The sequence below is a fragment of the Gasterosteus aculeatus genome, chromosome 10 (genome assembly GCF_964276395.1).
Source record: "Gasterosteus aculeatus chromosome 10, fGasAcu3.hap1.1, whole genome shotgun sequence".
Taxonomy (NCBI): domain Eukaryota; kingdom Metazoa; phylum Chordata; class Actinopteri; order Perciformes; family Gasterosteidae; genus Gasterosteus; species Gasterosteus aculeatus.
Genome location: NC_135697.1, coordinates 4825873 through 4853331, shown reverse-complemented (window position 1 = coordinate 4853331; position 27459 = coordinate 4825873). Strand labels below are relative to the sequence as shown.

Sequence of the window (27459 nt, the reverse complement as noted above, 5' to 3'; positions counted from 1 at the left end):
GTGCACATGGCGCTGCCGACGTACATTTCTCTCAGCGAAGCAAGAGGCTAACAAAGGAAACGAGACAGTGAATCGTTGGCCAAGACCTTGCCGAAACCAGAGCAAAAGTAACCAGGATGAAGGGTTCCCCTTTTGACAACATCTGACAGTGTTACATTTATGATTTTTCTTCTTATTCTACTCTATTTCTTTCACAGCTTTAGTTACTTTTCAGATCAATATTTGACATGAAACACGTACACTGTTCCATCACAATGTGACATGTCAAAGGTTTCCAACCTTCTCGGCTTGTTCTGGTTGTTGCCCCTTGTTGCTCATTTCAGATGTCTATGAGTTGTTTCCATTATTTGTAAAGTTTTTATAGTACCGGTAATCTCATTCTGACCAAGTCATTCTTTAGTAAAGTTGAGTTTACTTTAAATGATTTGGATCACAGGTCTTTGTTTCTCCAATAACGTATATGTGAACCTTCACAAAAGGTTCATTTACAGCAAATGTAATATATTGCAAATGCGCATTGTTGCCAGTTCAAATTAAGTTTAAGTTAGTTTAAGTTAATACATGTAAGATCAGTGTTTCTTGTATTGTCTCCAGTATCATTGTGTTTGACTTCATGGGGAAACCAAATCCACCCGCTTCAGCGTTCTGGTCCAGAGCTTTAGCTGCATTCCAGAGGGACCAGAAGGGGGCAGCACAGAGGAGTTCATTGACATTTATATAACCTGGTGGTTTTGTAGAAGTACTGAAATGTACTATGAACACTTTCTTTTAAAAATAGTTCCGTACTGTAGAAATGCATGAATTTATTATAAAACACCTGATATTAAAGGTGTTTATTTACACCAGAAGTGCATAAATTAATTATAAACACACACACATGAATTTGTATCATAGCAGAGAGAGGCTCCTATTAATTTTTATTACCTGACTAGGAATGTAGAGTTTCAGAAAGGGCCCCCTCAGTAGGTCCAAATGGAGGCCGTACCAGGTACCAAGTTGTACAAAAAAACAGCTACGAGCTATTAGATCACCGAGCTTCACCGAGTGTTAGAAAAAGGACTTGATCGAAAACAATCAATTAATTACAAATAGAATTTATTGAAAATAGAAATTGTTTGGTTTTTAATCATCATAAAAATACTAACTTCATATCTTCCTTCATACGGTTTCAAAGGCGAGTTAAGCACGTTTGGCACCTGTTTAACATTAGAAAGTTATCTTTGCAGAGGAAAAGTGATCACTGAACCACTGTCACATGAGTCCCGTCATCTCCTGAGGGACACGTTACAAAACTGAACCGGCGTCATCTGACTCCCTATTTATTCTCCATGACGAACTGTATTGTTTCTTTTCCATAAGCTATGTGTGCCTTCACCACAATCTTGATTTCACACCATGAGAGTAAGCATATCAAACTGACACTTTCAGATTTTTACCTATAACTTTTAAGAAATCATTACCCCACCCGTATCATTTTGTTTAATTCTAAGTGAAGATTGAACCCCAGAAAAAGATGATATACTTGAAGATGTCAGCGTTTCCCTCATAAAAACCCTCTCGGCTGCAGAGATCTATCTAGCAGAGGGGAATGCCGTCCAAGCAGCAGGCCACAGCGTAGATGACGATGGCCAGACACAGACTGCCGGCAGACACGGCGGCGCTGGAGCTGAAGACGCTGCCGTCGGTTATAGGCGGCGACTGCGTGGTCGGATTGTCTTGGACGGAGAAGGCGCGAGACTCGGCGCCCCAGTCCTTCAGGTTGAAGACCATGGTCAGGTTCTCGCCTGCAGGGAGAGGAGCGGTCCTTATTGTGCTCATGCATGTTTTTTTAGTGGCTGGACCACTGTGAATATTAATGATCTCTAAAAAATTCAACAGTCCATTCAGTTTACTGTCAAATATAATGGAGACGATTCACATCCTTATATTTGAGAAACTGGAATCAAAGAATATTTGTCTTTTTCCACTAATTATTTCTTGATTTTTAAAGATAAAATCAAAATGAACAAAAAAAAAGACATTAATCTATTCATTTTTGCAGTATTGCTTTTAAAAGTATGACGCAGACGGACCGCTGCTTTGAATGGACAGGCCAGTGAAGTTCGCCCAGCAGGCCCTAAACCGAATGGTGGTGTTTCCTTGCAGTCCATCCACGCTGCTCCCAGCGGCGTCCTTCAGGCTGGCCGTGACAGTGAGGGACGTCACTCCCACAGAGACACAGTTTCCCTGCAGACCAGAGCACAAAAGAAGTGTCCACTTCAACCCTGTGTGGACTCTTCTCCGTCACTTTTAAAGAGATGGTATAACGTATACCATAAAATGGTATTTTATATTTTATTTCTGGTGTCTTCTGGTGTTCAAATGTGATCCCAGAAACTCTACTTTCAGGTGGTATCGGTGGTATTCGGTATAGAAATAGTAGAGAGATGCCAGAAAATCCAGAAAAGTCCTCCAGCCACAGACATCCTGTCCTGATGCTCTCCAGCTGTGCGCTACCTCACCTGCTCGTCCACGGCCATCAGACTCGGCTGCTGGTGCAGAGGACCCACGTACTCGCCGGCTATCGGCTCCTCTACCAGCAACAGGGCGCTCACGCTGGACACATAGCTCACCGCCGGCTCTTCCCTCGTCACTTCCTCTGTGGCCTCCTGAGGTGTCAGGGCAGAGGACCAGCGAACCGGTGAGCTGACACTTTTTACTGCGCAAATGCTGCCGTGTTTAAGTCTTGACGTTCACCTCTCTCCAGCTGGGGTCAGAGGACGGGGGAGGAGGAGGGATGACGCCCATCGAGGAGACGTTGAAGCCGATTGAATGACTGAGGCTCCCGGAGACGGCGGCCTGTCCCAGGTCGTCGGCGATGTTCTTCAACAGTGTGAAGTCCTCATCATCTGAGGAGACCCGAGGGAACACAGAGATGTGAACAAGACCCTTGAGCATTGCATCATGTCAACACGTAAACCAGAGTTCTTCTCCCACCAACCGTTGGTGGTGTTGGAGGTTTGGTGGACCAGGGGTTTCTTGATCTCCACCTCCACCTTCAGGCCCGTGGATCTCCTCCTCCGCCTCGAGCCTCCGTCCTCCCGGATGATGTTGGTGATTCGGATCATGTTTGGGGGAACTTTGAGGAACGTAGCGAGGTTCTGAATCAGGCTGTCACCGAAGAACTCGGCCTCGGTCATGGCGGGCAGCTCGAAGGAGATGATCAGCACCGGGGCGGTTCGGATCTCCACCGGCTTGGAGCCTCTCACCACGACCCTCAGCATCTTAGACTCGTGGTCAAAGTAGTTGGTGCCTAGAGTGGCGTTCAGCTGGGGGTCATGTTGACCTAAAGAAAAAAGGGATAAAAGAAAGATGAACAGATTGTTGAAAGGAAAAAGATGTTTTCAAATGCAAAGGCCCACAATCCACATACATCATTCCCCCAACAGCAGAAACACGGCGGACGCGGCCGGCCCGCATATGTAGAGCGGTCGTACCTGGATAGCTGGGCTTCTTCAGGGTGTAGTCAGTGTTGTCAGAGTTCCACAGGACGTTAGTCGGAGCAACCAGACTGTTGTCAACGTACACGTCCAACCGCTGCGGCTTGGAGTAGAAGACTGACACGATGACGCTCTGCACAAATCAAAAAAGGCCCAGAGGTGTTTAATAGGTCATATATGGATTTGTTATCACATTTAAGAGTCGCATTAAAATGAAGCTGGAGAAGCCTAGTTAGTATTCTGACCTCAGATGGGTCAGCGTTGAGCATCATGAGGCGAAGCTTCTGAGGACTGACGCTGGTGAAGAACACGTCGAAGGAGAAACCCGTGGCCACGATGCTGTGGAAGAGAGACACCCTCTGCTGGCAGGTGTAACCCGAGCACCAGCCGTGATCCTGAGGACCTGGATGCAAAGACACACAGACACATTAAAGACTTCCTCTTGGTTTTTAAAACGGATCTCACAGAGGCCATTTTAAACTCTTCCGAACAACCGGGCGCAACCCACCGTTGATCAGATCCAAGAAGCCGCGTCCGAGCACAGCGACGGGGGAGAGACGGCGGGTCTCTGTGTCCGAGTCCAGACTCTCAATAGCCAGCATCCTGTAGTTCAGCCCGAAACACTTGTAGCTCTGCCAGGAGCTCATGTACGAGCAGCCTTCCCTGATCACACCTGATGAATTAAGCAACACGGCATTTTGTAACTTACAACGTTTCAACAAGTTTCATCTCGGCACTCCAGCCTCCTCTTCCAGGTCTGTGATTCACATATTTATATATTGTATTTCCGAGGATGGTTCCAACATGCCGTCGAAGCCAGCCACTGTCTTTCCATGAGTATTTAACGCTTTTCGTTTCTCCATTAATGGAGTTTACCTTTGTGCGGAGCGATCTGGTTCACGGGGATGCGGCTGCCGTTGGGGAACGTGAGCATGACCTTGGGGATGCGGTAGTCGCCCAGCCCTCTCCTGGGATCACCTCCCCACTCGTACTCGGACTGAGGCACCACAGCTCCCACCGCGCCCAGGAACGAGCCGTCCAAGTCCTTCAGCAGGCTCTTCTTCTTCGCGTCGCAGTCCATGTCCACGCAGTCAGCCGGGTTCGCTTTCCTGAGGCAACAAAAACATCATGACATCCATTTGCTTTGATTGCGAGTAAAACACCTGGAAGTTTAAAGCTAAAATCTCATGCTGTTTGGATTTAAAAACATGGGGTTTGTCAGTTTAAAATATTGCAACTTTGAAAATGTAGGTCATACTTGGGGTGTTGACGTGCAATGATTTACCTGACGTCCGGCCGGTGGATGAAGACCTTGGCCTCCTCTGTGCTGTCTATCACTGTTATGCCTGAAACCTGCACGGGGTGCTGCAGGTCTTCGTTGATCGGGTTGGTGAGGAACATGACGTCGGTCTCGCCAGAGCAGGCCGTGCGGAAACCGACAAACATCGTGTCTGGGGAGCCAGGTAGGGAAATAAGGGATATGCTCTAATTTAGATATTTACACATCACTACTGGAGCCTAAACTCACCGGTGACTTTCATCAGTCCTTTGATGGCGTTGTAGTTCATGTTTAGATGATGGACCTTCATCGGAGCAGTGTTGTGATTGGATGCAAAGTTCGGCCAACAGATTCCAGATCTGCCACCTGTGCAGAGAGAAAGGAGCCACAGAGGTGTTCAAACAAACTGCCAGAGGGTGAACGTGACGGCGTCCCGGGATGAGCAGTGACGGGCGACGTGGCGCCGGCTCCAGCCTGCGCTCTGCACACCTGGGAGGGGTCGTGGGGCTCGGTGGCCGTCGCTGTTGACCACGTTGAAGTCGCCGCTGGGCAGAGTGGCCGAACAGTCGAAGCTCGGGCTGCTGCCAACAATCAAGGCGTTCTGAGGAGAAGGCGAGCAGCAGGGAATGTGACATCTGTCCACTACATGATGCGTGAAATAAATAAATATGAGAGAAAAAGGGACGGCCGAGACAGGAAATCCACCTGAACGTGTACGGTTTTGTCGGCGTACGCGTGAGAGAGGGAGGGGGGAGCGTAGATGAGAGGCATCACCCCCATGCCGTTGTCCACCAGGGTCACGTTGGACACGATAACGCTCATGATGGTCTGTCAGGGCGGAAGGAGGAAGACGGAGACGAGGACGGAGGTCAGTTGTCATTGTCAACAATCGATCTAGATTGAGTTTTTAATCATGTGGCTCCTTTTTTCTTGGGATCCCTTAATTCAGCTTTTAGAGATATTTTCCAGAAATATTTCTCAGGTAAAACGTTTTCAGAACTCATCTCCAATTCATCTCCAAAAAGCAGAAACAAAGTGAACTTCAGTGCTTCCTCCAAACCCATTATATATGATTAAAGTCCCAGTTTCTTTTTACTCTCCCTGCCCTTTTTCCTCTTGAAGCAGTCACATGCAGTGAGACTGTGAGGCCCACCACTGAATGGAAGAAGTCAGAACCTGAAAGTAGATGCCGTAGTCGTAGCTCCTCCAGACAAAGAAGCTCTGGACGAGGCTGCAGCCGGGCAGGCCGTCCTTGTTCAGGTAGACTCCGAACAGACCGCCGTGAGCCTCGTTGTGGATCCACTCCTCATTCTCGTTTGAGTAACCTGAGTGTGGAAAAAGGACAGCAGCTCTGTACCGTTTTTCTCCGTCTGAGCAGTGAAGCCGAGGCGTTTGGATCACATGCGTTACCTGGACACGGTTCACCGTCGATGCGGTAAGCGACTCTCTCGTAACCTGCCACAATGTTATTCTGCAGCACCACGTTTGTCCCCTCACTGACCTGAAAAAAGAAAAAAAACACAGTAGAGATTGTGAACGCAGAGAGAGATTTCTGCAGTCAACGCTGTTCATGTTGGACTGTGACAATTCTGACCTCGATGGCGGCGTTCCAGGCGTAGTTAAAGGGCTCCTCCCTGTCCTGATAGGAGCCGGGCCACAGCGTCATCACCACCAGGTTCCTCCTCACTTTCACCTTGTCGCCCCAAATTCTGATACCTACACACACAGATCTTAGGACTTTAGTGCTGGGGGGGGGGGGTCGTTTAATTTAATTGGCACAATCATGCCTCGTGTTGTGATCATTTGATTGCATCTCGACCCCGACGTGTTTACCTTCTCCCACGGTGTGGTGGACGACGTTATCGTCGACGTTCAGACCTTCTGTCTCAAAGACTCCGATGGCCGGGGAGAACCCGTCATGGAAAGCACAACCCTGAATGTACGAGTCTTCTTCTGAAACCTTTTAACAAAGACAGTATTACATATTGGTAATGTGAAGCCCTGCTGAATGTTACAGGAGACAAAATATTCAGCTCAGTTATGCAGTTAGACATTCATGTAGAAGAAAGTGAGCTATTATTCCTGCACAATTCTGGGACAAAGAGAAAATATTGCTGTACTAATAAAAATTATATTTTCATTCTTCATTTTAATGAAACTAAATATCAATCACATCCTGAGCAATAATTCTCCATCTGAACACATTCCTCCAACGCGATGGAGCAGCGTACTACTCTAAAAGTATTGTAATACAAATGTGTGATATATCAATGCAGTCCGGTACTTCTACAACGCACTTCGACCACGTGTCCTCCAGATTAAAGTTATTTAATATGCACGTAGTCCTTTAGTCCTACAGCTAGTGTGTGTGTGTGTGTGTGTGTGTGTGTGTGTGTGTGTGTGTGTGCGTGTGTGTGTGTGTGTGTTGCTTTACCTCTCCCAGGTTGAGGAAGGCCACCGAGTAACGAGGGTCGGTGGAGTCGGTCCAGCCTTCTTGACCAGAGCGGAAGAACTCCACATTCCTCATCTGAGCCTTGCCTGTAAAACACGAAAGGACCAGATGGTTAATGAGTCTGAATATAAACCACAAAGGTGCACTTAATGTTCATCAAAGATTAGGTGAACTGCTTTAAAGTTCACTCTGGTTGGGATGTCAGAATGTGTACTTTAACCTTTGTAGTCAACTCCATTCCAGGAGTAGCTGCCCACTAAAACTCTGGCTCCGAATGACTCCGAGATCATCTCTGGATACTCCTCACCGATGATCTTAATGTTCCTGGTCAGAAGGCCGACATCAGCCGCCAAAGTGTAGGACAACGGCGTACCTGAGACGGGGTGAGTCTCACCTGAAGACAAAGATTAGGGTCAATACAGCGATACAAAGCAAACCATTATATGTACAACTGCAACGTGGATATCAAAACCAAATATAAATGTTGCAGCGGTTTAACATTCTAGCTCATTTGCTGTTTCCACAGAGACGCTGGACTGACTGATGTGCGTGTGGGTCAAAGGCTGGTTCAGGGTCAGGACGTGGCCGTCTGCTGACACGGCGGTGATCTGGAGTTTCTCCGTCTCCCAGGCGTTGTAGCTGGTGGTGGAGATGACCACCTCTTCTCCGACCTGCACACAAGCAGACGTGTGGTTAAATACTCAAAATGCTGTACTAGCAAACTCAAAAGGACGGTCTGAATTTGTTTGGGTGGTACGAGGTATTTATCCACACACAACTAACTAACCGCCTTAGACAGCGGTAGACCAGCAAAACGACTGGTGCTGCTTCTCCGGTCTGTTATCAGAGCTAAACACTTAAAGGGATGAATAGCTCAAGCATCCAAAGTCTCCGTTCAATGAAACAAACAGCGAGGCCGCCGTAAGAGGACAGTTCTCTGACCTGCCAGTCCACGGACTGCGACAGGTTCAAGGTATTTGAGCCAGCGGCGGCGCTGGAGGCCAGTTTGGTGTGGTACACGTTGCGAGGTTGTCCGTAGAGCTCCAGTGTACCGAACACACCTGGGGTACAACACAGACACACACAGACACACACACACACACACACACACACACACACACACACACACACACACACACACACACACACACACACACACACAGAGTCAGTTCGTAAACACACTGAAGACGCCATTAACGGTGTGATAAACTGAAGACAAAGGAGCATCATAAGCTCAGTCTTCTGTTTGATGGAGCGCAGTGACGCTTCATTAAGTCATCACACAATCAATAAAAGTTCTTTTTGTCAAACCATTTTTAACACAAATACACCTACATGTGTCTGTGTAGGAGTAGAAATATTACATGTAAATCTGTATTACTTTTTCAAATAAAAACATATGTCTAGGTTTACAAAATTACAATATGTAGTTATATTTACAATATATAAAATACAGCAGAATGTTACACAAGAAGTATATAATCAAATGCAGTACACAAATATGTTTAGAATATGAAGAAGACATGTGCATGAAATACAACAGCTTCGTGGGGTTGTTCCTGCTGCTGTTCACTCACCCAGGACCTTGGCGCCCTGGTTGGGCCCGTTGGGCAGAGGCCAGTCCCGCGTGCGGTGGTTCCCTCGCAGCTTGATGTGCAGCTGACCTCTGAACGGCTCGTCGTTCCAGCCTGCAATCAGCCGGCCGCCCTGAAAGCGCACGGGACGCCGACGTCAGCTCACCAAACACGGCGATCAAACTGCACGGGTCATACTGTGAGTATCTGACTCCTAACGGATCATTTTTACATAAGCAAGTAGCCGGCGTCTTTTCTCCGTTCAGTCGTGACACTGGAGATACTGAGACATCCAGTCCCACACAAGCCGAAGACCTCTTCCTGCGGATCAAGGAGATGACCACTGATCACACTGACCTGGATGGAGATGTAGACGGCGTCCAGCACCACGCTGCTGTACTCGGGGACGGCCCGGGCCTGCCTCGACGACGAGCTGTTCATGTTGTCGGGGATCTCCAGAACTCCGATGACTGTCAGCTTGTTGAGGGGGGGAGTGTCACTGTCCAACACGACCCACGTCCCTGTGGGGGGTACACGAGTATTAATTAATTAATTAATACAACAGTATACAATCAAATCAACACTGTGGAAATAAAGTTTTTTATTTTGTTACCCGATGGGATGACCACGTCAGCACCCTCTGTAGGTGCAGTGAAGTTGTTTTCAGGTGAACTTGTCCAGAAGGAGGCATTGGACCACCGGCTAGAGAGGGACACGTGCAGTACAAAGAGCATTTTAGGATTAGGAGACAACAACAACTCCTTTCAGCTTCCCAAATCAAAAGAAATTCAAATGTTTTTAAATATTTAAATTTAAATCAAGATAGAAGATAGATACTTAGATAGCACTGCAAGATATGACTTTTAGCATGCGCTCATATAGAAAGACACCTCTTTATTTGTTTGTATAATAAGTTTGAAGTTTTCAAAATGTACCTCAACCAACCACAGCTAAAAAACTGCATGATCATACATCAGTGATAATACACCTAAAAATGTTAGAAACTGTGGCAACAAGATGCGACTCCTACTTTTAATACATTAAGTGAATTTGGCTATAAATTGTTATTCTGCAGTCTGCTGAGTTTCCTGCTGGTCACGAGTGGCATGTTGCATGGGGGGATGAACGTACATGAAGTGGTCAGGCCGGTGGGCGGGTAGAGGGGCGAGCGTGGCTGGAGGTGGGGGTGTTGGTTGGATGCAGTCCAGGTAGAAGCAGCGGTAGACTTTGAAGTCCACGGCGGTGTCCTTCATGGAGCGGTCCACGCTGTCCCGACGCCTGCGCTGGTTTGTCTTCCCAGACACTGCGGACACGGGGGGGGGGGGGGGGGGGGGCGCATGGCGGAGATGAAAGAATGTTCTAGCTAACTGCGGCTTTTAAAAGAGACGTATGGTGCACATTCAGGTTGCTACACTCATTTGGGGTTTCTACTGGAACATGTTTCTTTGTTCTACAAGCTTCAATGTTGAAATAACACAGTATTTCTCTCATACTGTCTGAATAAACCTCTTTCTAAAACGCTCCGTTTCAGACCGCACAGACAATACATAATTATACAATATATACAAATATATTTTATATTTAAGCGTCAACATCTCGCAACATCAATGTTGGGCTTTTTTGTTGTTGCGTAATAGACAAAAAAAAAAAATTAGCAATAGATCTGAGTGTGCCTAACCGATGTAGTGGAGGTTGTTGGTGCTGTTGTCGAAGTACCAGTCTCCGTTATTGTTGTCACTGAAGCTCAGCGGCGTCGACGAGCCGCTCCTCTCGTCGAGGATCCTGAATCGATCAGGACTCTGGGTGAGGTTGTGGTTGATGATCACATATTGATCCGACTGTGACGCGGGGGGACAAAAAGACAGTGATAGTGTCAGTATACAGTGAAAGAGGCAGAAAGCTCTTACAGTACTGTCATATTATATCACAGCATGTGACGGGTCTCTCACGTACGCTGAAACCGTAGAATTTTGCACTGTAAGTGATGTTGGTGATGTGATCCATATCTTTGAAGTACCAGTTGTACGTTTGTCCAGAGGGCAGCAGGGCCATCCAGCCGAGCTTATGGGTCATCCTCTTCTTCAGAAAGGGAATAGCACTGCTGCCTGCAATTCAAAACCACTTATATAAATATATAAATAATATAGATATAAATAAATGAATATATGTATATATTTATTTATTTATATTAGATGGTTTAGTTTGTTATGTGCTATTTATAATAATATTCATAATATTTGATGAAATATATTATTATTGCGCTGTCCAATAATTCCCAGTAGAGTTGAATACAGATTTACAGATGAGTTCCATGTAAATGTACCGTGGGAGTTGGTTAAGATGATGTCCTTGCCCTGCAGAGAGGTCGGCGACGGGTTGTTCAACGCCAGTCGATGGAAGTTGACGGTGTGGTCGCACACGGCCCCCGGGAAGCCCACACTCCACTCGTCACTCTGGGAACAGTGAGCGGGATCCAGCAGGGGGCTCATAGGCACCACTTTGTGGTTTATGTGTCCTGGAAACAAGGAATCTTGGTTTAGTCGCATGCAGGGATGGAAGATGAGCCCATTTAAAGCTGATTTAAATGAACTTCAAAAGAATTTTTAATTTTACAGTGCGGTTGTACTAACATACAAAAAGGATATAAAAGGTTGTTTTTTGCTTATTATTGACAATAAGAAATATAGAGATATATACTGTATACAGTAACAAAATTTTTCTGAAAATGGATTGATTAAAGAAGTACTTTGGAAAGGTTATACAACAAAACGACGAAGGACGAAGTACCTGTGAGGGAGCCATCAGTGTCGACCAGCTGCCCTTCGTGCTCCCACCTGAAGCCCACCTTGTTGGGGGAGTCAAAGTACTGGTTCCCACTGAACCTCACAGCCCAGCCACCACAGCGATCCACGCACGTCCCATCAATGGCGGCCACCCCGATGGTTGCGCAGGAGTCCCGGTTAAAGTTGATGAACTTGGTGTTAATGACGCTCAGGCCGTCGTCGAGCGGCGCGATGACACCTCGCCGCGTGCAGTAGTTGCCTCCCAGTCCGAGCTCGTCCAGGTGGCCCACGATGGTGCTGTTGGACATCGTCGCCCCCCCTGCCTCTCCGTAGCCGCTCACGGCCCACTGCATCACGCGCTTGGCTTCCACGCCGGCTTTCTCGTTGTTGACCGCGGTGAAGTCGACGAACTGCACAGCGCCGCCGTTCACCCACTCGGCGCCTTTCTCACAGTTCCAGGCGGTGAGGGAGCGGAATACGGCCGGCTCGGGGGTCGCGGACAGGCAGCCGCCGTCCCGCATGGGGAAGAAGTCCGCGAAGATCCAGAGGCCGAACCAGCCCTGGGAGTGCACGGTGTTGTTGTAAAACATACCGAGGGGAACCCTCTTCTGGCAGATGTTGGCGTCGTAGGACGAGCCGTCGGGGTGCTCGTGCATTCGGTACCAGAAGCCGAAGTGGGTGCCGCCCGCGGCGGCGTTGTGGCGGATGATGTTGTTGGGATTGGTGACCCAGTAGGCGGCGGGCGTGACGTCGTCGTTCAGCAGGCTGGTGCTCTGTTTGACGAACACGGCCAGGTTGTACTGCAAGATGTTCCCCGTCTCGATACCGTCCTCGATGAAGAAGGCCCCGCCCATGATGTCGTAGATGACGTTGTGCTCCACCAACAGATTGTGGGTGTTGTGGATGGTCACGGCCCTGTTGAAGGTCCGGTGGATGCCGCAACCCCGCACGTAGGACTTGTGGTCGATGTCTCCCATCAGATGCCAGTGGATGGGATAACGCCCCAGCCTGAAGGCCTGTCCTGCATAGTAGACCTGAAAGGAAACATCCAACGTGCATTGGAGAGAATGGTCTGAAGGATCTGATAAACAGAACTAGATGCACAGGATAAAATACGACACGGCAGAGAAAGCCCGAAGCGTCTCACCTCAACATATTCCAGCCTGCCGATTGCAAGATTCTCATTCGGTCTGGGCGCGTGGAACATGATGCAGCCCCCAAACTGGTCGCTGCCGGTCTCCTCTCCGAACCTCCCTTGGAAACAGGTCTGGGTGCTGAATTCACCTGCGGCACAGCGACAGGAAGATGTTACTCACTTACATGCCGGTCAATCAGTTGGAATACATTTGCCCGCACAGCGCTGCTCTGCCTCTTCTTCTTTCCCTTTACCCAGCGGTACAGCGGTACAGTACCTGTGTTGAAGCCGTCGGGGCAGGCTTGGATTGTTTCGTCCCACTCTTGGTGCTCGGAGCCTCGTACCACGATGTTCCTGGTGAGGAGACCCACCTCGGCTCGGCCCTCAAACAGCGTGCCATCGGGCAGCGTGACGGTCACCCCGAGGTGAGTGTGCTTGAGCGGTTCGCTCAGGGTTATGACCGTGCCGTCGGCCGACACGGCGGCGATCCTCATCTGCTCGTTCTCTCCCTGGCTGTGCCTGGAATAGAAAATCGAAGAGTTCAGAAAAGTGAAACAACGGGTTGATACAGATACGTGACGACATTTAAGCATCGAGTTTGTCTGCGTCGACCACACGCGTGGATTCGAGACGGCACCTGTGGCCGGTGGAGGCGATGACAATTTCATCGCCAGCTTTCCAGGTCACCGCCTTCATCAGGGTCAGTGTGTCGGAGCCGCTTGTGGCCGTCTGGGCCAGGTGGGTCCAGGGGACGGGAACTGGGATGCCTGGAGGAACAGGTTGTCAACAATGACTTGTACTGGAGGAGGACGGGCGATGATGACGTCCCTTTAGAACACACAACTCCAATGGCTGTTAAGCAGCAGGAATATTCGGGTGACGAGTGTCTGGTGGAAACATTCTGATACAGAAAAGTGATTTAATCGGACTATAAAAAGTGTTGATGGGCTGATTCTTTTCTTTTGACCTGACTAAGCTAACCATCTGCTGGCTGTATCTCTACATTTGAATGTTGTATACCATGCAGATCCAGCACTCCCTCCCTGACAGCCAGGGTCTTGGTTCCATAAACCGGTATTTCAGGCGAGCGCAGGTTTCCGTGCAGCGTGATGATGGCTTTGTGTTGGAATGGCGCCCCCTTCTGGCCGATCTGGAGCCGTCCACCGTCCGTGATCAGGATGTTTTCTGCCTGCAGCTCGATGTCCGCCTCATCAAACACCAACGTGCCGCCTGAGGACCAAGAAGACGTTTTAATCTAAACCCAGCAACTTGCGTTGGTTCTTCTCAAAATAAACACAATGTCCGGATGGAAACACGTCTAAATTAAGTCTTTTGTGTACCTTGAATGAGGAGCATTTTGAGCACAGGGGTGCTGGTGTCCAGCAGGATGGTCTGGCCTTTACTGATGACAGCAAACGAGCCCTTCTCCGGGGGAGACAGACCGCCCCAGGTGAACCTGGACGACCACACGTCAACGTAGAAGAAGTCCGCGTTATCCTGAAGAAAGGGGCGAATACGGGATGAAGTTAAAAGTGTGTGATCGAGAGTCGAGTCCCGTCATATAAGGAACAGAAGGGCTTCTGGGCTGGGACTCGCTCGGGGATGTGATCTCACCATCTTGGCGATGCCTCGGTCTGCGATGCCGAGTCTGACTTTGGCCTCCTGAGACTGTCGCTGGGAGTTGGTCACGCAGATGACGTGCGTGCTGTTGGTGGACTGAACGTCACACACGGAGCCCACGATGGTCACATTGACTTCATTTATGTCGCTGCTGTGGGGCGGGAAATAGAGCGGTCAGTGGATCTATGAGGTAATGGATGAATGGATTAAATGAAAGCTTATATCACACCTGACATTACATCTGATAAAATAAGATACTTTGCTTTACTAACAGGATAACCATCTACACAATAGTGTAGCATACCTGAGTTAAATTTCACATGTATAATACAAATGTATAATATAATGGCATGCCACACAAGAATGACTAATATACAACATCTTACTTTAGCATGCTACAAAATATATAGTTTATGTACTATACTAATATATTTCTATATACCACACTGTTTACCCTATATTATTATTCAAGATAATATGGTACATTGATTCTATAATAAAATATGAAATAAATAAAACGGGGAAAACCGCTGCTTATTATAATGTACTTGCTGTAAGGATGTATATTTAGTAGCATACATTGAATCTTTTTTACTTGCCACTATTAGTACAAAATATATGTGTATAAAATGATCATTTCCGTATTGTTTAATCCATTTATGCCAAAAGCAAAGAAAAGGTCGTTGCTCTCAACCCAGTGAAAGCAGAGACAAGCGCCGGCTCGTAAACCAGAGCCGCGTCTCTTGAATGTCTTCTGCTCCTTTGCTGCACCTGAAACCGGAGCCGCTGATTGTGAGACGGGTGCCCCCGGCGGTGCCTCCTCTGCGCGGAGAGACCTCCGTGATCACCGGAGTCAGCTGAGATTTGTAGGCGTAGCCGTCTGACATGTTGACGGCGTCCAGCTGGTTGATGACGGCGACAACGCAGCTCAGCTCCGACTGAGCGTCTGAGAGCGCAGGAAGCCGGGAGAGAACAAAAGGGAGAGGAAGAATGGAGATGCGTGCTGAGACATGACGAGCAGCTGACAGGTGTCTTATCGTCCCTGATGAGTTATTGTCTGACGAGACATGCCTGCCATGGTCTGCTGCCAAGACGGGCTGTCAACAATCCCCATTTATGGCCCGACTTAATAATATGAGATATATGTATAGACAGCAACACACTCTTTTCAAAGCGGTAAACATGGAGTGGACAGTGAAAGATTACAGCAAGGGGACTGTTGAAGTAGTCGATGCCGGTCTGAACTTACTGGTGATGGACGGGGACTGGCAGTACAGACGGGTCGAGGTGGACATCTCCCTGTGAACGTCACACTCCTCCCCGCAGATCGTCACGGTGGAGGTGTCGGGGTCGAACCCGGATCCCTGTACCGACAGCAGAGCGCCGCCGCCATAACTGCCTGAGACCCAGACGAGGGAGGAAGAATTTATCAATATCTCGCTTGAATTGTGGGGATGAAGACAAAGACAATCAAATACAAATGTACACACAACCAGGAAAACAAGAAACGAGATTGTAGGAAATTGTTTTAAGACTTACCCTTGTCAGGCTGCACGCTGCTCAGGGTCAGCTCGTGCGTGAACGTGACGTCCGACCGGGCTTGACCTTTGACCTGGTGGTGCAGAGCGACCGGGTATGCCCCCCCCGGGTTGTCTCCTGCAGTGCACTGAACCAGCGTGTCGGAGACGTTGGACACAACACAGGGGACGTTGTTTATGGTGACGGAGACGTTCTGCGGGTCGTTGCCAAATCCTGAGCCGGTCAGTGTGACGGCTGCGCCGCTCGGCCCTGTGGGGGTTAAAGTGTTACTGTAATTGTTTTTACTCTGGGGTTACGAAGCTTTAACGGGCCATCATACATCTGGAACAACAAGCGTTGCCTATTTGTGCACAAAGAATAACCCACCCAAATGAAATACGTGCTGCTTTTGAAACCCTTAAGACTGGACAAACGCCATTCCCAAATAAGGAAATTAACTCTCCTCCCAAACAGTGTTACCATGACTACAGTAGTTACCAGAGCTGGGGCTGATGGAGCTGATGACGGGAGTGTGCTCTGCGGAGTATGTGAATTTGAGCGGAGGATACCGCACCGAGAAGACCTGCACGTTGGCGGTCACCGGCCCCTCGCCACCGGGAGGCGTCAGGCAGCGCAGCGCGCCTGCCGTCACCTCCTGCACCTCGCAGGGTGAGCCCCCGACCGTCACGCTGGTGTTCCCCGGTGCGAAGCCGTTTCCGGTGAAGACGAGGGCGGTGCCTCCGGCCAGGCTGCCTACGTCCGGGTGGAGGGCGGCCTCGGCGAGGCTGCGCAGGGCGACGGAGCCGGATGCAAGGCCTCTACTTCTCACGATCACTTTGAGTGGGTGTTCGCCCGCGGGCAGGGCGTTTACCGTCAACACGACGTTGCCATCGGTAACGGCGGTGACCTCCAACGGCGAGGCGCCGGCGAAGACGGCCACGCCGGCCACACTGCTGCCGAACCCTGAGCCGGAGACGGTGACTGTGGTCGGCTTGCTGATGCTGTCCGGGGAAATAGCGGAGATGGCGGGAGTGACGGAGGCAGAGTACTCGAACGAGCAGTTTGAATGACAGGAGCTTTGGATCCTTCCGGCGTGGACCACGACATCCCCGGCCCGCGGCTGCGAGGGAGCGGTGTCGCAGGTTATGTGGGTGTAGTTGGCTGAGACAACGGAGCACGGCTCGCCGGCCACAGTCACCGGCCCCCCGGTGAAGCCGGAGCCGCGGACGAGGAGCCGCGTCTGGCCGTTGGGGCTGCCGGCAGGAGGCGAGACGGAGTCCACCGCCGGGAGGACCACGAAGCGGCGGCCGAGTTCGTCGGGCACGGCGACGACGGCGCTGCCCAGGTTGTTGACCCTGACTGCCACGGGGAGAGCGACGCCGACGATAAGCCCGCCGTCGCCGCCGAGCTGGCAGTTGATCTCGGAGTGAGAGCTGTTGATCACCTGGCAGGGCTGATCTCCCACCGTCACCTGCGGGACACACGGGACGCCAGAGTCAGACGGACGCGAGGCGGAGGAAAACGCTCGATGAGTTAACGTTCCTGCGCATTTCAGACTTTTCCTGCTCACCTCATTGGCGCAGGCCGCGTCGCTGAAGCCTGTGCCCTGAATGCGGATGACCTGGTGGTAGGACCCCTGGTTGGGGGAGATGGAGCGCACCGAGGGGGTGGAGCAGTCGGAGGCGCTGAAGAAGATGCCGCCGGTCACATTGTTCTGCGGGCACGGCGGAGAGGCGACGCACTGCGAGACAGCTCTGGAGACACGACGAGAGCCTAAAGGGGAGACAGTTTGTTGAGTGTTTTTTCATTTGACTCATCTCACCTCATTTGGCGAGACGTTGAGTGTTTAAATACACACCAGGCATCTTCTTAATTATGTCAAATAATAATAACTACACCTGTACCTAGTCTATGTCTTTTTGACACAATTGTTGATGTTCACGTTTCATTGGGTGCATTAGTGTACGAATGGGATAATAGTACCAGCCATAGCATACACCTCCTTCCCGCTGCATCTCCGACAAAAAGGTCACAGTGCAAATAATTCATGTGAATTTTAACCACATCTACATGTTTACCTCCCGTCACGTGTCTGGCCTCCATGCCTCCCACGCTGACAGAGACCTCGCTTCTCCTCTCCGCCCGAGCCTCCACCTTCACGACTCCCTGCAGGCTTCTGCTGTTGCCGTTGTCGACGTAGCCGCTGCTGTAGTAATACACACCGGGCGTAGTGAAGCGGTAGGCGAAGAACCCTGAGGAGCAGCGGGAGAGTTCATAACTATCGTGGAGCGTGCAAAGCATTCTCTGACCTGTGCATGACGTCTCTCCTGCTCGTTGAGCGGTGGGACACGTAACACAACCTCGCAGACTCCAAAAGAATTCCAGTTAAATGAGATCAGGTTGATGTATTAGTTAATTGCAGTTACAGCAGAATCGATGGGAAATTAACTAAAACTAAACCATCAATTTTATGTATTTTTCTTAACACTGCCCGTAACAAAATGATTAAAGAAAGCACGAGTCATCTAACAGTGAAGACGTTGACAGGTGACTCTATATTCTACCTTCTGCTGTCTTTGTGTCCCCGCTGTACAGCGGCCCCCCATCGTAGGTGGTTGCACTCGGGCTGGAAACACTCCAGACCCGGTAGGCGTCTTTCTGGAAGGCCGGTGCCTCCCAGCGCCACGTCACCGCGTCCCCGACCGACACCGTCAGCGAGGCGGGATTCCACGCATACCCCTGTCCATAAGCTGCAACAGACAAAAGGTTTGACAGACAGGATGACGCCCGCCGAAACATTTCATTGTCCGAGGTCAGGCAACATGCTGTTAACATATCGTTTATTCTTACAAATTTTGGCAGCTTACAGAAAAAGAGTGTAACTGTTTCTGAAACTAGTCGGGACGCAGTCACACTTCGTCCGCAGGCGACAGCTCTGTCGTTTGAATCGGCTTTCGGAAACGTGACCCTCTTTCTGCTGTATTGTGTTTGTGTAAACTCAGATTTAATTTGACACCTGCAGAAAGAATGAAAAGGGGTAAACCTACTACTGTGGGATCCCTGGTTGGTAACAATGTGGGTCTTCCCCTCCGACTGCAACACACACTGCAGTTCGTTCTCTGAGGCTGACGTCACTTCACACTCGAGTCCTCCTGTCACATCACAAACCAACACAGAACATGAGCGTGAGAGCCGATACCTGAAGCGGTCAAACCAAAACCGCCGGTTTTCCCTCACGTGGTTGCATCACTGCCGATTACAGTCAGCTGGTTCCCCCACAACCATTCATTTCATTCCCACTGTTATCTTTAAATACCGGTACTGACAAAGTTAACTCCCTGTTTGCGGAGACCGCTGCCGTGGTAATGAATCTGTTTGAAGTAGCTGGCTCTCATTTTGCTTACCGACGGAGACTTTATTGTCCACGGTGTTGTTGCTGAAACCGGATCCAGACACAGTCAGCGCGGTTCCTCCCATCAACGAGCCGAGCTGTGGGGAGATGCTGTAGATTTCCAGGATGTATTCAATGGTGGCGTTCACACCGTCGCTATGAAATGAAAAAAGAAACAAGAAGCACAAAGGAGTTGAACGAAGGATTGAATCTAGACGGCACGTTGACACCTGTTGTGTCACTTCTGGGTCTTTATAACCAAGACTGGCTAAAGTCATCATGGGAGTCGACAAATCAAAGCCAGGAATCAGAAAGTCTCAAACCATGGAAAAATAAGAAAAAACCTAACCTCAGTATGAAAGTGTTAAGGTGATCCTTCTCCTACTATTGATTGACAATAATCTCAAAACTATCCAAATCAATCTGTGTTAGTTCTTTAAATTGTGTTTTCTTTTATTGTTGTGATAGAAATTTGATGACAACACTTCTAGTAGATAAATTGCACACTGTTTCAGTGGAAATAACATCTGCATTATTTCCCACAATGCACTGCGGTACAGAGTCCATACTGTACTGTATGTGACTTTAAACCATAAAGCATTCTTGAACATACGTTTGTTTGTCTCTCACGCTAGTTGGACGGTGTGACACATCACATTCCTAATGTCACATTTTGAAACATCACCACATAACAGACGATCTCTAATCTGCCGCGAAGCATGCACGCGTCTCATAGTCATAACACGTCAGAACATGTATTCATCATCTACGGCGCACCTCCACACTTATACTCGACCACATAACCTTTGTTTGGAACGAGTTGTTTATTTTTAAAATGGGTTTAGTAACTAATTAGTAAGACATTTTTTAGGTATGTTTTGCAAATCTAAAAACATCAGGTGAAAAGCAACACTGTACAATATTGCGAGTACATTTTTTAAATGTTATATCCTTATCTTCTGATCTACTATGTGGCCTTAAGGGATCTGTAACAAAAGCTCTCTTGACGCTTTGTGGTGTTAAAGAAAAAATTCCCCGTCTGTCTTCCTGTCTGTAGGTAACAGACAAACTATTGCCTGTGTGAAAACACCTTCCACGGCATCTATACCTCGTCCGGGGGTGGCCATTGTTTCCAAGCTGCACTTCCACCTTGTGCGTGCCCGGCGGCAGCGCGGGGAGACGACAGGTGATCCTCGTCTCCGTCCACTGCACCGCCGCACACTCCCTCCCGCCCACAAACACAACGCTGTCATTGTCTCGGCCTCCCAGGTTCGAGCCCTGGACGGTGAGAACCTCGTGTCCTACACAAAAGGCAGATAAGAAAAGAGAAACGTCAACAGATCTTTTCTGCTCCTGTCACCCGAGTGCCGACATAATTAGCGCTTGTCACCGCCGATTCTCCGCTGCCCGTCGGGTGGATGCGTGTGGTTAACTATAAATGTATGCGAAGACGTGGCGACCTCTCATGCTCACATTCTCGAGGAGCACAAAGGGCGAAAACAGATAAAACCAGCAAATCAACATTACAGGAGGCACGAAAACCCAACCAATGAGTCGACGGTGATGTGGAGTCTCATGCCAACTCCAAACAGTGAGGCACAAACATCTTGCCGTCTATATTCTCTTCAGACACAGATATAATTGGACTGAAATTCATACAAAACATATTGTCTTTACGGAAGTACGTCACTGGCGACAGATGCACAGCGAGAGCAAAACCAGATCTGGGGAGTGATATTGAAACACGATGAATAACACATTGAATCGTCACAGACATATAACAGCAGACCATGTGTCTGTTTCATTCACTAGCTCCATAGTATTACTATTACCCTTCCAGGAAAAAACTATTCCCCCCTGATAAACCTCTCGTGTGGGTTTCATCTCAGCGGCGCTAATCGTACCTCACTGGTCATCAAATGCACAAACACAGTTCATGATTGCCTCTCGAACTCACCGATCACGGTGGTTGTTGTGGGACTCAGGCCTGAGATCTGCGCGGTGAGGTTGGCATCATAAGTGTAGGAGCTGCCGGCTGTCTGACTCACGTTTCCCTCCATCACTGTGACGGATTGTGATCCTGCAGTCCCCTGAAGTAAGCAATGCAAGCGTTCATTTATTAACTAATAAGTCAAATAAGGGCCTTATTCAGAGCTGCGGCTCTTTGCAAGGCAAGAAAATGAAGGCTAACTATTAACCTGTCTTGTTTACATAATTTGTTTGAAAAACAAAAAAATCACTTTCAAATGAAAAATGTATTATTGTTATAAAAAGAGTTTTTGTTAATCACTAAGTCCGCTTTATAACTTTATGGCAAAAGACAAATTTTCAGAGCGCATGTATGATTCTGGGATTGAATCCACACGCCTCTCAACATGGCAGACGGTGCTCATGAGTGCCGACGTATAAGAGCGTAGAGCAGGTTGCTGCAGGGAAACATTTCTCCCTAACAAACGGCGCTTTGCAGCGTGGTCACTCACTGCTGGCGTTCTGCATCGCAGCTCAGTGTCACTGGCATAAACCACGGCGCACCGGTCGCTGCCGACGGCAACCCCGGTGCTCTGGCTGAAGCCGAAACCTTTCACCGTCAGCAGAGTGCCTCCTGAGGAGAAAACGCAGGAGCATAAAGGCTTCTGTATCGTAGAGAAAGCGATCCTCCTTTAGAGTGTCGCCTGTACAGACAGGTTTTCGGTAAAGTCTTACCTGCCACGCTTCCGGAGAGCGGGGCGAAGGAGGAAAGGATGAGCTGGTAGGTGAAGCGGAAGGCGTCGTCTCCGGAGGGGCGGGAATCACCCAGAGAGGGGAAGCTGACCAGCACGGGGAACGTTCCCGCGCTGCCACTGCCGAGTCTGCACACCTGAGTGGTAGCTGAAATAACCGCAGTCAAGATGTGGCTTCACTACTTCCGTTAGATGATGAACGACAGGATTCACTCCTAAAGTCTCATTTACCGGTGATCTGTTCAACGTGGCACTGGGTTTTTCCCACAAGGATGGAGGCGTTTTCGCTGCTGAAGCCAGTCCCAGTGACAGTCAAAAAAGTCCCCTGGCCAATAGATCCTGAAAAAGTCGACGAAAACTCAATCCTCATTGCCATGTTTTTAATCTTATTCTGTTTTAAACACTAGACACGCCAATAAGATATAGAAAGACAGTCCGACAAATCAATAAGCAACCATGAGACCTTGAGATGGGCTGATTCCTGTCACAACTGGAGTCTTGTCCTCAGACCATTCGTACCCACAGTCACCAGAGCACTTTGAGGGGATGCCGTTGATGTAAACCTCCACCTGCAAAGCACAAAATGTTGAGTTGAGTTTGCTAAGTTCTATGACATAAAAAAAGACACTCCGAGCTGAGACTACCCCCCACTAGAGTGTGTGTGGTTGTATTTCCCCTCAAACCCTTTGATTTCCTGCATTCTGCTGAATGTTTAAGCACCGTCTCTTTACATGTCCTGCGGAAAACACCAACTTCAGGCGCCAAGAGACAATGTAGAACAGCCCACCGATCAGGCCTCGCTCCAGAGAAAACACACATTTGACAGACAGATGATACTGAAACTGATGTGGCCGAGGATTCTTGAATCCCGGTTGTACCTGTGGTTTGGATTCCCAGACACGGAAGTAATCTCCTGTCAGGCTTCGTGTCAATAGTCCTCCTTTTTCATCCTCATGCGCAAAAACATCAGCGTTTTGGCCGACTGACGCGCCGGTCACCTGAAATGAGAATAAATGGCCGTTCAGGACCAAGTGGATGTTTTTTTTTATGCAAGTCAAAAGATGTAAATGCTACTAACACAGCTTCTACCGACAGCATACTTAATGTATTACTACTAGTACTATTACTGCTGTGGCTACAGTACCTGTTCTGATGTGTTATATTCAAACAGGTGAGAAAACAGATCAAGAAGCTGTCGGCCTTTATTTTCATATGAAACTTATATGAGTAGCAATAATTGGATTTAGAGGGACAACAAATAAACAGAGCTACGCAATAAGTTTGGCAGTTTGACACATTTCTGATGAATATTTGTGTGCTATTACTACTACAACTTCTATGGATACAATTACTATTTAATTGTTAAATGTTACAAAACAACAAATTGCTTTTCGGGCAATGCACCAATATGAACAATTTCCCCTTAGGGATCCAAACAACACACCCGCCATAACCCCCCCCCCCCTGGGATCCACCAATCTAAAGAGCAAAGAAGAGTGTGACCTGGATCAGAGGCTGGTCTCCAGCTTTGTTCAGCCACTCGATCCTCCACTTGGGGTCTCTGCAGCTTCCCTGCCTCTGCACGCTGACCTCACCCATCCCTGCGATTCCCTGTAGAGCGAACTTCAGGTCCTCCTGGCTGATGTCCACTGACAGACCTGACAACACACCTCCCTGTTAAAGCAACTATTGCCCGTGTTGTAGAAGCCGCCAGTGGCCGGATTTAACTAAGTACATTTACTAAAGAACCGTAAAGTAATAAAGAATATTACTTTACTTTCGCGCGCTTACCTTCGGCTCGGCCTCCGTAGATCTCCACGTCGAAGGTGCCGTTCAGAGGAGGCGTGGCTCTGTGGAGGCGGATGATGCTGACCGCGGCTGCTCCGTCCCCGAACTCCGCCGCGTCCTCCCTGCTGTTGGACATCTATGCAGGTGGAGAAGGGAAATAGATTAAAAAGACACAATCCAATGCAGGCATGCTGTGGATGTCTGGATGGAAACTTTTTTTGTCCAAAATTGTCCCTTTGTGAAAATCATTTTTATAGTGTAAATGTTTGTGTTTATATCTTTTTATCTGTTTTTTTCTTGTTGAGTTTCATACAGTATATCTAAGGCAAGCCATGGAAAACTAGGTCAGCTTTAAGCAGCACTGCTACCCGGTATGTTCTTAGAATTATGATATCATCAAGATGACATATTAGCTTAGTAAAGATAATCCCTGTTTTTGATGTATTACTTAATCACACTTCAGCTTTTGGGAAATCATTACACAAATGACGTCTTAACACTTTTAAGGTCACACTTTTCCCGACCAGCCCCTGTGCGCAGTCTACAATCCGTCCATCTTGAATGCACAGCATGCCGAGGCATGAGACACTTACTGGATCCCGCTGCGCACTAAGCTTTATCCCGCGGGCTGTATTCATGAGTCACACTGCTGAAGATGACACCTGGCTTTCCTTATGTTTGCTGTCTCGGAGAAACACAATCTGGATAAATCCCACTATTTAGCTCACGCTTGTATCTCACCTTTTCTTCTTTTCTAACGGCACATCGGATCAGAGCATCGCAGCAGAGTTGGATTTCTAGAACCCAGGCTTTAATTTGTGAAGCGCTGAGTGCATCGGAGAGGAGGGGAAGCCCACATCGTCACTCATAACTCAACACATAACGTCAGGAGATTGGAATCTCAACAGCAGTAAAACACTCTTTTTTTTTTTACACAAATCATGAGGCTCAGTGAAGAAGGTTGCATGTTCGTCTGAGAGTCAAACAGTCTCTGATTAACTGTCAGGTGGCTGCTCCTTTGTTATTTCACTTCAGCTTCACTCCAAAGCTCCACAACGTTTCCCAAGTGTAAAACGAACAGCAGATATGTGTTTTCCTGCAGACTACGCTGCAGAATAAACACACAGGTGAAGAATGAGTCTATAATATGACACGTACATCGACATTGCATAAATTCAAATTCCGTTACCGGCAGGAAGCCAACTCCGAGCAGCGGGAAACCGAAGGCACAATCGACCGGTGTGGCTTTGATCTGGTAGCTGATCCGTGAAGCGTTCAGCGCGTCTTTGGCGACAGAGATCGCCTCAAAGGATCGGCCGGAGGTCTCAAAGGGCGGAGGCCTCCTCTCGTGGGGGACGGCTGGAAAAAACAACACACAGGAATAAGGTGAATGCAAAGCAACGTATTCACCTTGTTACGAAAAGACGTAAAGGAAAGATGGAACAGAAAATAGTGTGCGCTTCTGAACTTTGATATTCAACCCCAAATCTAAAAACTACCATCAAGCTGCGTACCGTTTTCATCATTTGAGGTGGGATTCTTCCCAATGTGAACGGTGTCCACGTAGAAATCTCCCCCGTCTTTGTAGAGGTAAAACTCCAGCAGATTGTAATTTCTTCCGATGTACTCCGTCTGCAGGGAGCGTTGTAGGTCCATGCATTTGTAACTCCATCTGTCAAGACATATCCAACTCTAGAAACCGGGACTTGCTTGAGAAGTTTGCACATAACTGAGTGATCGGAAGCAGAGTTTACTAACTTGTTCTCCTTATTGAAGACAGTGCTTATCTTTGCGGTCTCTGCCTTGTTTTGGCCTTGGCTGTTTTTGTAAGTGAACTTCATTCCAACTTCATCCTTCAACATGCCCGTGTATGCAAAGCAAAGCTGCAAGGGGAGAATGGGGAAAATAATCTATCCATCAATAACCTTCAGATCATTTACCAACCACGTTCTTAATGCATCCATTTGTTTTCATTTACAGTGCTAATTCAAACCGTCTGTACAATTAGTGAAGCAACCGTGTGTTTTACCGTGGGATACTTGTCCAATGAGACCGGTCCGTAGCTGTAACCAGAGTCTTCAGTGTAGGTGTCCTTGAAGAGGACCTCGGCGTTCTTCAGCGACCACAGGCCGCAGAAAGCCGTGTTTTTCACCGGAGCACCTTCCTCAGCACTGTTGAACTGGTGAGCGCGAGAAAACATTTTTGATGATTCCAAGATGTAAAAGGAGCGCGAAGAATAGGTGCTCAACAATTAATTTGTCCCCACTGACCTGAGAGTTGTCCTTTTCAAAGTCTTTGAAGTACTTTACGTCGGTCCCTTCGGGCGCCAGGACCTCAACGGGACACTCGGCCTTCATCATGTCCTCCAGAGCCGACTGCACCTGTTGACAATAGCACAAGCCGGAATCAACATTTTTTGCTACGCAGCACAGGCAACAGCCAGAACCTATTTTGACCACTTGTTTCATGAATGAAATCTTCGTTAGTCATTATGTCAGGCGTGACTGGGTTGTCGGTCTCAGACCTCAGACTCAGTTGCATTGAAGCCAATGGGTTTAGAGGGAATTCCCCCCCAGAGCAGAGTGAAGGTCTGCATGTTGCTGATCCCCTTTGTAACCTCGGCGACGGTGACGTAGGTGTCAGAGCCGAAAACTTCCCAGTGTAGAGGTTCAAAATCTCCTGCGGTCAAAAAAAAAAAAGTAGTTTACACTAATAGGGTCAGCTGAATGAATGCATGTGACAACCACAATACTTTTGTGTCCTTTTATACCTCTGTCAGAATTGAAAGTGACCAGGAAGTTCGATCCTTGGCTATCGTCCTCTTTGGTGACATGGACAGTGTCGGGTTTGATGGTCCAAAGGGTGTTCAAGGAAGCCTCGACCACATTAGCTGAGGCGGTGACTGGAATTGGTCCTAAAAAAAAAAGGAAGACGAGGCTTGTGAACAAACATAATGACTGGGAAGAAAACAAATGCAGCAACTCAACACTTATTTACCCGTGTTTGCGTCTCCGTAGCCCAGGCTGAAGAAAGTGCTGCCACAAAGATGGCTGGCGCAGCCGCTGCTAACGGTAACTTTCTGGACCTCTTTGACTGCAGCCACGTCGCCGGGCCAGGAGTCAAAGGTCACCACCTGGGGCATAGTAAGAGGGAGCGAATGTGAGGTATAAAGAGCGATGCAGGTTCAACACTTCTACCTCCTTTCATGCATTCTCTAAAACAACCTTTAACAAACCCCACAGAGAGCAATGGAGCTACCAGTGACGCTAGCAGTGACGCTAGCAGTGACGCTAGCAGTGACGCTAGCTGGGTGCATTGCTGTGTCCTCAAACATTACATTACAAACATGCCTCTGGCTCACAAAAAAATGGAAGACTAGAAGCAATATTTAAAAAAAACATACATTTGAATTTCAGTTGATTACTCAGCAATGACAAAGTGAAGTGATATAAAATTATTGTTTAATTGAATATGTCTACATTTGGTGAATTATGCTTGATAACAGATCAATACTGTGCTGGCTTAGCTTAAAGACTGTAAATTAGCTCTGTTCAAAGGCAAAAGGTCCACCTACAGAAGTGTACCACTACTAGGATGAATAACTAACACATTATGTACAGAACAGAAATGCATTATTTGTTTTCTTGGATAGAGCGAGCCAGCGTTTCCCTCTGCTTTCCAGAGTTTATGCTAAGCTAAACTAACATACTGACTGAATAG

At 48.3% G+C, this 27459-nt stretch overlaps 1 protein-coding gene across 2 annotated transcripts in view; it reads right to left on the bottom strand.

Annotated features, from left to right (window-relative positions):
* Positions 1–1078: 1078 nt before the first annotated feature.
* Positions 1079–27459, bottom strand: part of pkhd1l1.1 (PKHD1 like 1, tandem duplicate 1) — a 32043-nt gene continuing 5662 nt past the window's right edge. For both annotated transcript variants that reach the window (XM_078081169.1, XM_078081170.1), the window contains exons 17-77: positions 26737–26872; positions 26510–26653; positions 26264–26418; positions 26010–26120; positions 25769–25918; positions 25498–25622; positions 25254–25411; positions 24929–25098; positions 23743–23875; positions 23455–23609; positions 22830–22949; positions 22415–22520; positions 22183–22290; positions 21935–22099; positions 21712–21833; positions 21189–21321; positions 20340–20532; positions 19245–19387; positions 18888–18992; positions 18405–18590; positions 17919–18092; positions 17411–17613; positions 16339–17311; positions 15862–16110; positions 15572–15721; positions 15094–15268; positions 14317–14473; positions 14043–14199; positions 13723–13932; positions 13340–13469; positions 12980–13221; positions 12715–12851; positions 11572–12601; positions 11108–11299; positions 10738–10889; positions 10463–10622; positions 9916–10087; positions 9398–9486; positions 9142–9305; positions 8788–8917; positions 8153–8271; positions 7752–7881; positions 7431–7604; positions 7193–7296; positions 6592–6718; positions 6353–6474; positions 6169–6259; positions 5935–6083; positions 5464–5586; positions 5248–5359; positions 5008–5124; positions 4765–4930; positions 4356–4588; positions 3988–4152; positions 3725–3882; positions 3477–3612; positions 2981–3325; positions 2737–2888; positions 2502–2648; positions 2073–2226; positions 1079–1784 (exon numbers count right to left, since the gene is read on the bottom strand). In XM_078081169.1, the coding sequence (XP_077937295.1) occupies positions 1576–1784; positions 2073–2226; positions 2502–2648; positions 2737–2888; positions 2981–3325; positions 3477–3612; positions 3725–3882; positions 3988–4152; positions 4356–4588; positions 4765–4930; positions 5008–5124; positions 5248–5359; positions 5464–5586; positions 5935–6083; positions 6169–6259; positions 6353–6474; positions 6592–6718; positions 7193–7296; positions 7431–7604; positions 7752–7881; positions 8153–8271; positions 8788–8917; positions 9142–9305; positions 9398–9486; positions 9916–10087; positions 10463–10622; positions 10738–10889; positions 11108–11299; positions 11572–12601; positions 12715–12851; positions 12980–13221; positions 13340–13469; positions 13723–13932; positions 14043–14199; positions 14317–14473; positions 15094–15268; positions 15572–15721; positions 15862–16110; positions 16339–17311; positions 17411–17613; positions 17919–18092; positions 18405–18590; positions 18888–18992; positions 19245–19387; positions 20340–20532; positions 21189–21321; positions 21712–21833; positions 21935–22099; positions 22183–22290; positions 22415–22520; positions 22830–22949; positions 23455–23609; positions 23743–23875; positions 24929–25098; positions 25254–25411; positions 25498–25622; positions 25769–25918; positions 26010–26120; positions 26264–26418; positions 26510–26653; positions 26737–26872 (11097 nt within the window). In that variant the 3' untranslated portion in view covers positions 1079–1575. The remainder of the gene's footprint in view (positions 1785–2072; positions 2227–2501; positions 2649–2736; positions 2889–2980; positions 3326–3476; positions 3613–3724; positions 3883–3987; positions 4153–4355; positions 4589–4764; positions 4931–5007; positions 5125–5247; positions 5360–5463; positions 5587–5934; positions 6084–6168; positions 6260–6352; positions 6475–6591; positions 6719–7192; positions 7297–7430; positions 7605–7751; positions 7882–8152; positions 8272–8787; positions 8918–9141; positions 9306–9397; positions 9487–9915; positions 10088–10462; positions 10623–10737; positions 10890–11107; positions 11300–11571; positions 12602–12714; positions 12852–12979; positions 13222–13339; positions 13470–13722; positions 13933–14042; positions 14200–14316; positions 14474–15093; positions 15269–15571; positions 15722–15861; positions 16111–16338; positions 17312–17410; positions 17614–17918; positions 18093–18404; positions 18591–18887; positions 18993–19244; positions 19388–20339; positions 20533–21188; positions 21322–21711; positions 21834–21934; positions 22100–22182; positions 22291–22414; positions 22521–22829; positions 22950–23454; positions 23610–23742; positions 23876–24928; positions 25099–25253; positions 25412–25497; positions 25623–25768; positions 25919–26009; positions 26121–26263; positions 26419–26509; positions 26654–26736; positions 26873–27459) is intronic.